The sequence below is a fragment of the Limulus polyphemus genome, unplaced genomic scaffold (genome assembly GCF_000517525.1).
Source record: "Limulus polyphemus unplaced genomic scaffold, Limulus_polyphemus-2.1.2 Scaffold6570, whole genome shotgun sequence".
In the NCBI taxonomy this organism is placed as follows: domain Eukaryota; kingdom Metazoa; phylum Arthropoda; class Merostomata; order Xiphosura; family Limulidae; genus Limulus; species Limulus polyphemus.
In genome coordinates this window covers 34,670-45,255 of record NW_013672180.1, presented here as the reverse complement: position 1 = coordinate 45,255, position 10,586 = coordinate 34,670, and the positions used below count along the sequence as shown (strand labels likewise).

The window sequence follows — 10,586 nt, the reverse complement described above, 5'->3', positions numbered from 1 at the left end:
CTCACCACGTACAGGAATCCACGTCAAGGGGTTAAGAGAAAAGTTTTAATTTGAAAATGTTCATTGTGGAATGAATAATACAGGAGGTATACAAGAAATATTTGATAATTACACATTAAATAAAATTTAAATAAATTATGTATCTTAGCTTATTTACTGCTACAGAAAACAATAGTTCCTACCTCACTATTCTTGTGGATGGGGTTGATGACTGGTCTTTTTTGTGTGGTCTATCAGCACTATCTAACAAACCACTCAGTGCAACTCTTCGGAAAACTCCTCCATGGTTATCTCGAATGTATGTCATTAGTTGTCGAATATCACAATACAAAGCCTGATAAAAAAAACTAATTAGTAATGAAAATAATGCCAAATAACATTTCATTTCCATTACTTCTCCACTTAATTATACATATATCTTTTATAGAAGTAAATTAAACAATACACAGTAGCACAGACAAACTTTTAAAGTTGTCTGGTCCTTTTGTATGTATATATATACAGAACCTGCCTGAATATCTGGCTACAGAAATACAAAATGTTCTGGCACTGCATTGTATATAATTACATCAAAATAACAATATTTTATAAACAACTAGCCAGATTATGTGTTCAACACATACAAAGCATTTAATCTTACCAGCTAAATGATACTTAATTACATACTAAGCACGAGCTCGTTGATTGTTTGTTCACCCTCTTTACACTTCACGCCAACCTCTATTTCAACAAATAAACGTTTCAGGATTTAAGTTCCTTTATAGACTGAGAATTTATAATCGCTCACTCACATGTTTGCCAGGCACTACATTTTGTGACCAAATTTTACATATAAAGTGTACTTTTACTTAGAACTTGCTTTTGGTGGTATAAAAATACCTTAACTGATTACACTTGTACCACCAGTTAAAATGTGGAATAAACTATTGATAATAAAATTAACATGTCAACTTTGATGCTTCTTCTCACCATAAACTACTTCTTATACCACTTTGTTTACTTTATACTGCCTTAAATACTTTTTAATCTGTTCTTTCCAATGGTATCTAATTTGTAGCTATTTACAATGTTGAGCTTCATCAGTGGTTGTTTTGAACACATACTGTGCCATCATAAAAGCGTGTGGCTGAGAGGTTGTAGTACTAAAACCATTGAAAGAGAAGGAAAATTACATGATAAGCAAGATACAAATAATTATATTCTCAATAGAGTGATAGCAAATATAAAAACTTATTCTTTTGGATGGGCAAAAAAATCCTACAAATTAAAATGTGTATTGTTTATAGGCAAGACTCCTCAGATTTGTGCAGAAATGTAACTTTGAACACTTTATTCAATTTTCTTTACAAAGTACACTAAAGTTATAAATTTCCTATACTAGAAATATATTTCCAATACGTATTTACCTCTTCTCACATAAATAGCTATTACTAGTGGGGGTGGGATGAGGGATCCCAATTGGAGGGGGGGAACTGCAATTTTGATGGCTCACTCTAATTAGATATAGTGGAGGACATCGCACCATCTACACCAGCAGAACACCACCACTCTACTCACAACTGAATGGTTTTAAATATTTTGAATGTATATGTTTATTGTATTATTATTATCACATTCAGAAGGATACCTCCCTGGTCCACCACCCCAGTACAGACATCAGCATTTTCTCCACATGCCACAAGCCTTAAGCTCCCACTTGTCTTACAGTCTATTGATTCAAATGTGTCTCAAATGCAGATCATCATGCAACAACCCTCCACCAATAAGAGTGCAACACACTCTCCTGACACACATGACTCCCTCTATTCGATTCTACCAAAATATCGCTTCGAGTTTTTACGGAAAATTGAAGCACCAGTTTTGAGTGGGGAGGAATGGTGGGAAGTTTGAGAGGAGGTAAGTACCAACTGGATATATATTTTCAGTATAGAAAAGTTATAACTTCCAATATGGTACATCACCTCCGCTCACATAAATTGCTAGAATCCCACACTGAAGAGGTGGAGGGACTGGTGCCAGGGAAAGAAAGATGCATCCTTCGAAAGCATCCAAAGGATACCCTAAAAGAGTAGATCCTCACATAAGAGGTTCATATATGGGAAACTGCACCACTTCTGTACCAGGTATACTCTTTGTCCAGTATGGAAAAGAGGTGTCACTGACATGGGCAGAAATTGGGAGGAGCATATCCGAAAAGGAAAGAACCATGATTGGACTGGGATCCGAATGACACGATATTGAAATCTCAATCCCATAGCATCCATCAATGTGGGTTAAAGTAAAAGGATGTGCCTCCAGGTGTAGAGTGGCTAGGGTGCAACGGACTGTACAAAGCAAGTCAACTGCATCCAAAACCCAGGCTACCAGGTACCAACATCCACAAGAGGGTATGATGAGGATCATACCATTAGTAAGTCAACTACAATCAAAATCCCAGCCACCTGGTGGGGATAGGAAAGAGGATCATACCATTTTCACCTCAAGTTCATCAGACCAGAGGGAATCTCGTACCCCCCAATCTATGAACGGGACACATGATAATAATACGATAAATTGACTGATGATTTGGGAACCCGACATCTGGTATCGTAAAGATGTCTCGATAATGTAAAACCAACAGACAAGGAAATGCCGCTAGAGCAAGAACCTCCTTGGTATGATAAAATCATCGAGGGATAGTGTCAGAGGAAGATCTATATCAATAATCAAATACCTCCATCGTAACCCACAACACTGATGGAGGAACAAGAGTATAATTGAGTAAGGAAGTATAGACATCTGTAATATATGTGTGTGAGGACTTATGTTGATTGGTTCAGCTCTAAATCCAGCTACTGGGAACTGAATTCCATGTGTGGGTGGGATGAGGGATCCCAAGTGTAGGGGTGAACTGCAGTTTTGATGGCTCACTCCAATTAGATATAGTGGAGGACATCATGTCATCTACACCAGCAGAACACCACCACTCTTCTCTCAACTGAATGATTTTAATTATTTGGAATGTATATGTTTATTGTATTATTATTATCATATTCAGGAGGATGTCTCCAAAGTCTACAAACCCAGCAGCTTGGAACTTGAAAGTGGTAAGGACTTTCATACTCCACTGTATGAGAAAAGGGGGAATGACAACATCTGAAACAGTGCAATGGGTGACCATGAAAACCTTATTTTTTAAAAGCAAACCATACTGATTTATTCAATACAAGGCATGGCAGGGATTGGCAGCTATTCTCTTCTGCTTTACCCATGAAGTCCATTGGTGAGTACGATCTGGTACAAGCATAACCCCACCAATGATCTTGTGGACACCCCATCTCAATAGTGTGTTTAGTGGCCATGAAAATTATAATTATCATGACATCATTGACCTTACAGTGCAGATTTTATTATTATAAGTATACCTGATCAGGCACTCACCACAGAACAGGATATGGACAGTGTAAAAAAAAAACGTTAAAGCTCCTGAAAAAGAAGAGATAGAAATATAAAAGATAAGTTACCCAGTCACAGTTGTTACAAAATCTGAAGAATGACCACAGGTGGAAGACGATAACCTAATGATGAAGAAACAGCGACTTAATGCAAAAAGTGAGATATGAACATGTGAATAGTAGTCCACATACCCAATTGAAGAGTATGGTGATGTGACTCCAGGAAAAAGGTAAAGTGTCTAATCTGATGAGAAGTCATCTGGAACAAGTTACGGGAAAAAGATGATAAGGAAGAATAAGCCAATCAAATTAAAAGTCAAACCTAATTGGTCAGGGTGGAGGGAGAAAGAACGTGAACAGAGGATGTCTCCCAAGGAATGAACATGTGGATACAGGTACCATGGAAAGAAGCCATGTGGGCAACATAACAATGATGAGCACAGACAGGACATAGTAACCTACCCTGATCCGACTGAGGATAAAGGTGGGAAATGGAAGAAAGGGAAATTGGTAAGGAGGAGGAATTATCCTCCCAAGCCACTGAAGTTTTGTGGAGGAAAGATTGATCCAGATAAAGGAGAAGATACGTGGAATGGTATAGAAGACATAAAACGTTGATGACAACGTCCACAGGCTAAGAGGAGAAGGAAATAATCTTAAAGGATAAGTGGAAAATCAAGCATGAGGAGAACAGTTCAAATGAAGTGAAGAACCACATTCACAACCCAATCCATAAGGACTGCACGCTGAGGTGTATGACTAATCCGGAAAGAACGCCACAAGAGGGAATGGGTAGGAGAGGTAAAAACCTTACGGTACATGGAAAAAATGGAAAGTGTGGGATAAAGTAGCCCAATAACCAGTCATCAAAGATACAAAAGACCCATGATCAAAGAGCCAAGTGAGGAAATCCGTAATAAGTGGAAGAGTGGGTCTAGTAAGTGCAAACCCCTGATGTAAAGACCATTAGTGGAAAACATTCCACTTATGCTGATAAACATCCCTAGAGGAAGGGCGAATGGAACATGCAAAAAAGAAGCTACCCTTTGAGACAAACCAGATCTCCTCAGCAGGAACCAGATAAAAACCAGGCGTGAAGACGAAGAATAGGAAGGGCTGGATGAAACACCAGTGCCCGAGGTTGATGTAGAAGGGATGAAGTAAGAGGAAGAGGAAACATAGGGGCAGATTGAAGCTGGAGCAGCCTTGGGAACCACAGTTGCATCGGCCAGTAAGAAGCAATAAGAAGTACTTGACACGGAGTGACATGGATGATTAAGATTACACTGTGAAGAAGATGGATGAGAGGATAAACATACAAGTATTTCTTTGTCCAATCTTTACTGAAAGTATCAACAACAAGAGCAAGAGGATGAAGAGCTGGAGACCAAAACAAAAGTAATTTGATATTGAGAAATGTGGCAAAGGCATCAAGTTGAGGAGCACCCCACTGAAGTCATAGCCACCAGAAAATAGGAGGATTGAAAGACCACTTTATTGGATAAACTTGGTCTGGACAGGAAAGACAATCTAAGACAAGATTGAATGCCTCTGGAACATGACACACAATGATACAAATACCGAGCATGTGGGCCCAAAAAAGAAGATCCAAGGTTTATCCACATAAGAAATGAGAGTGGGTACTGCCTGGGTGATTGAAATAAGCCAACACTTTAGAATTGTCAAAATTTATCATGACCAGACGATTCCTGGCCAGATGAAGAAAATGATCCAAAACACGATGTACAGCTAGAAGGTCCGGGATGTTGATATGGTAAGATTTTTTGGCTGGTGACCACCAACCTGAAGCTTCATGCTGATCAACCCTGAAGGGATGCATCCGTAAAGATATGTAAATCCTGATGTGGATGAGGAAGTGGAACACCTGCCGACATGTGAGCCTTGCCCAACCACCAATACAGACCATTTATCAGGGAAGGAGGAGGAAGGGAAATAGGAGCCTCCATGGGATCCTGTTCAAGATTCCACTGGCCATGCAGAGTCCACTGAAGAGATTGCATATGACCTCAACCCAAGGGGATAAGTTTTCCATGGAAGACCACATCCCCAAAAGCAATAAAATCTCGCGAGCTGTAAAATAAGGAGCAGTAAGGGTGTGGAGAACTGAAAGCTCCATAAAACGAGGAGAAGGTTTGGCCCAACTGAGATAAGTGTTGAAAAAACACCCAAATGAACAGGATATTGGGTTGGAATAAGGAAAGACTTCTCCAATTTGAGTAACCAGCTCACCTGAGCTGCCTCCAGGAAAAGCTGATGGGTGTGATGTGAGTTGTCCATGTAATGATGGAAGTGATATACTTGAGCATGTAAAAGACATACGAGGTTAAAGCAAGCCCAAAGGGTAGGGCACGAAATTAGTAAACTACCCCGTGATGAACGAAACGAAGATAGCATCTTGACTGAAGAGATATCCAGATATGCAGGTAAGCATTTGCAGCATCTACCTTGGTCATCCATAAATCCAGAGAAAAAGCCCACCTGAGGGTGAGAAAAGATTCCATGGTAAATCTGGGTAAAATCAAAAATGGATTGAGGTGGGACAAATAGAACACAGGCCACCAGTCTCTGGTTTTCTTGGGAACTACAAACAGCTAGATTTTGTACTGCCTCAAACAGACACTGACTTTTGGTAGGATTCCGGGGCAAAGGAAAGGAAATGGGACTTGGAGATAACAGAGGAGGGGAAAAAATTGAATGATAAAACCCAAAAACTCACAAATCTGTGGCAAAAAGTTGCCAATGGTGAACAAAATTGAACCAGTGAGCCCACACTGGACTGGAACCCACCGGGTAGTCACCTGTACCGTTGGCAACATGTCCATCTGCTCTGAATTAAATGACAAGCTGAGGAACCCATGGAGGGAGTAACAGGTAAAGGCTGAGAAGGAACTGAATGGGAAATGGTAATAAAGGCACGTCTAGGCTCAGAATGCAACAAACAATCCACCAAAGATAAAAGGATAGTGCACTGTCGCATTGACTTCAAGGATTCCAAAATGTCAGGAATATTACTAAAAACATATCTCTGAAGAAAAGGGGCCAAACGTAAGTCCTGGAGATAAGGTGGTGGTAAAAAAAACCTGGGACAGGTAACATCTCTCCCCAGGAGATCCCAACAACAGAGAAACCACGTGTGTAAGGCCAGAGCCAAAGAAGACAAACGTGCCAATGTAGAAGTAATTAGGGAGAGGCAATCCCTAAAAAAAAAAAAAACAGAATCTCTGTGGATCACCTCGAAAAGGAGTAGATAGAATAAGATGAAGGTATGAAATTTGGGCATGGGATAAATGAACAGACCAATCAGGGTCAACCCCCAAACAGCCAAAATCGATTCTAACTGTTGAGAGTCGAGAAACAGGTAACTGGCCTGATAGAAGGCAAAGGGAAAATGATCCGAAGCATGAGCCATAATATCCAGGGAAGGGGGAAACTAAATACTAGGGGCATATGTAGACACGGCAAAATCAGGTGGTGGAAAAAGGTTGTCAAAATCCTCCTCCTGAACAGGTTCGGCAGGTCCAGGAGGAATGGGAGCAAGATCAGGTGAAGCAGGTTGACTCATATATCGATGCTCTCACAGAGAATGATAGCCGATAAATCCAAATCCAAGTCACTGCCACCTGTAGCTTGTGTGATTGTGTTAGTAGAAGACATGACATCCGGGGTGGTAACATGAACTTCGGAATTCATTGTGTTAATTGAAAATCAAACACAAGTTGTGAATGTAAAACAGTATTGAAAACTGGGAGAATAATTTATCTGAAAAGTGAACTGTAAGAGAAAATTTTTAACAAATCCACTTCGGAAGAAAACACTGCTAAAAAAATCGCGAAATTGAATAAAATTCGAAGAGCACAAAAAACACACCTCTTGACACAAGTACTGCCAAACGAAAAGTGACAGTTCGATAGAATTGAATAGAGGGAGTCACTTGCATCAGGAGAGTGTCTTGCACTCTTATTGGTGGAGGGTTGTCGCATGATGATGCTTTTGAGTCATCAATTATAAGACACATGGGAGCTTAAGGCTTGTGGCATGCAAAAAACATTTTTTGCATATAGAAGGCAGCAATGAACGAGAATAGCTATTTATGTGAGCAGAGGTAATGAACAGTATCAGAATAAATGTTATAAAATTACAAAATATTAATTCTAAAATATTTTATTTGGTTAAATATTGTTTAAATAAGACTTATATACTTACATTATATATATACTTACATTTTAAAATTTGATGTGGAGGTGTGCACTAAACACCTGAAAGGTGTATGTATACCAGTCCAGATAGGGTTAAAACAATATGATCTTTAGAAAAAATTGCATATCAGTCACTTATTCTTTTGAAACTCTTACAGTTTTCTGAGACAAACAGAAAGGACTAAAACAGACTACAAATACAAGAGCATTATTCACTTACCATGTTTTCTTGGCTTTTCAAGTCCTTCATGTTTTGAACCAGTCTGGTTACTAACGGTTTAAAAACATGACCTAAAACTGCTGCTGCTGGACCTTTACCATATACAGATGTAAGCCCTCCTCCAAAATTGTTAGCATAGCCATTATCCTGACCAGGGACTGTACCCGAGCGTTTCTGATCTAATGAAAGATACAATACAAATTTGAGGTGACCTATACATGCCTACAGATTCAAGATGTATTTCAAATTTTAAATTGCAAAAACAAAGACATTTTTCTATGTGTTTCAGCTACCTTTGTTCAGATCATCATCAAGCTTAAACAATATATTACTTTTATTAATTAAATACCACAAGATATACGAGTAAGCCAATTAAAATATGAGCTAATAAAAAAAGACAGTTAAGGTGAAATACACATACAAACACACATATACACATACAGCTGTTAACAAGACCCCTCACTAATGACTGTACATGTAAGTTTTTATTTGTATAATATGAAATCAAAATAGTTTTTGATGACTACTAATAGACTGAGCATGGCCTAATGGTTAGTGTGTTGAAATGCATATCAAAGGATCTAGGGTTAAAAATGTAAGACCACTAAAAGTACTCTGGCAGTAAATTCCATTATTCAGTTCAAAGGATGGTTAAGGCTCTTGTGGTGTTAGGTGCTGTAGGCTGGCTAACAAAAAATTAGGGATGACTTTACCTGAATCCCAGGGGTCTCTGATCTGGCCATTTAGACCACATGCACATAAATCACTACTACCATTCAGGTTGAAACTTCTAATTCCAACATCTATTTACATATTAATATTCTGGCCTTAAATAATTAACTACACAAATCCACCGTTGATTAAAAATTAATAAGTAAAAATGCTAAAAAAAAGTACAAAAATACTTCCCCTTCAGAAAAAAAGTCAATTTACAAAATATTTAGTAGCAATACAATAAGAATCATATCAATTCACATTTGTACACAAAACTTGCAAACTACGGTACTACTCTGTTCACATAAAATGAACAATTTTTACTGTATCTAAAATAACAAGCTATAAAATATTAAAGGTTGTAGATAGATTTTAATGCAATGTGCTCAAACAGGGTTATTAATAGGGATAAGAGTTTGATAAACTTGAGTATGTTTTTATAAAATAAGTGATGTTTGATTATTTGAATATATTTTTATATAGTTGTGGAATACATAATTTTAATTGGGTTTAGGGGTTTAATTTAAACAATTTATATTGCATATTGTTTAATAGTAAGTTGCATATATGGTATATGAAACATACATTTGTTATTGTTATCTAACTATGTCTAATTAAATCATTTAAAACATTAATTAAGAGTTTAATTACAAACAGTACTCACTTAAAGGTGAAAGAAGTGTTCCTTGCTCAGAGCAAAAACCTACAAATGAATGAAAAAAATCTAAAACTTCCGTGAGGGCATGTTGGTTTATCATATTTCTTAGAAACTTTCGAAACTGCAATGGGTCAGCTTGATCCAGACGAGTAAGTATATTCAAGGTCTGGGTTCGCAGTACATCAGCAATAGGAGATCGATGACCCTCACCACAACCATGTGGACATCCCAAATGCTTTATCACCCTAAGCAGGCAAAATATACTTATGATAGATTTGGATATTAAAAAAAATACTAGTTATCATACTATGTTTAAAGAATCATATAAATTCAGAGAAGAAACAAAACCTGGAAATAATATTTCTAAAAATGAATTTACTAATCTAAAGTTTATTAGAGAAAACACAGTATAGTTTGATTATAATCAAATCAGATTATGTATTATATTGGTTTTAAGTGGCTCTGTGAGTATTAACATTTACCTTAACTAGTACATGGTTCTGTTTTTATGTCACATTTCAATTCACTTATTAAGTATTTAAAGTGAGTTTTATGAGTAAATCTCTCACTTTCAAACAGAATATATGGTCTTGAAAAGAGCATCCAGTCTACATAGAATTTAACTTGATTTGAAATATTCTGTGATAAGAATAACTGTTAGCATTACAACTCAACAAACAAATGTTATAGTGTTTTCCCTAAGTTATTGTTAGTAATAAACCTTTTATTAATCTTTTGTCTCTTCGTCAGTCCCATTACGCACACATTCACTCTTTCTTTCCTTATTAAATCTAGTATTATACTCATATCATAACACCTTTTGTTTCTCTGCAGACATTATGATGAGTAATGTATCTACCTTAATAACTAATATCTTTAGTTTTTCATTCCTTGGTGAAATCACAGTGAAATGGAAATTCCAAGTTATACCTAGTAATGTTCCATATTATTGTAACTTAATTTTGTAGTGTTTGTCTAGTCATTATAGTTAGTAATGTATTAATCTTAGTACCTAACACAATAACTTTTATTTTATCTTGTAATGAGACAAATTATTTTCCTACTTCTAAAGGATGGTACAGTAATTTAATCAACACTAAGTTTTCAAAGTTCACTAACACACAATAATGAAATGGAGGAGCATTTCTGAAAAAACAATTAAGAGTGATGTTATCTGTGTAAAATGTCGGACAGATTTGTATTAGGCAACATCAAACACATTACAAATATTGATAATTACTAACATTTTACTCATAAAGAATAATATATATTGTTACGTCTCCGTTTGTTAATTAACTTTCCGTAACTTCGTTCCGACGAAACTTAAGCGACACAAGTTCTTC

At 37.0% G+C, this 10,586-nt stretch overlaps 1 protein-coding gene across 1 annotated transcript in view; it reads right to left on the bottom strand.

Annotated features, from left to right (window-relative positions):
• Window positions 1–182: 182 nt before the first annotated feature.
• Window positions 183–10,586, bottom strand: part of LOC106473862 (protein unc-80 homolog) — a gene marked incomplete at its 3' end in the record, with an annotated part of 42,031 nt that continues 31,627 nt past the window's right edge. The window contains exons 14-16 of the mRNA XM_022402256.1: window positions 9,250–9,488; window positions 7,872–8,050; window positions 183–334 (exon numbers count right to left, since the gene is read on the bottom strand). Of these exons, the coding sequence (XP_022257964.1) occupies window positions 183–334; window positions 7,872–8,050; window positions 9,250–9,488 (570 nt within the window). The remainder of the gene's footprint in view (window positions 335–7,871; window positions 8,051–9,249; window positions 9,489–10,586) is intronic.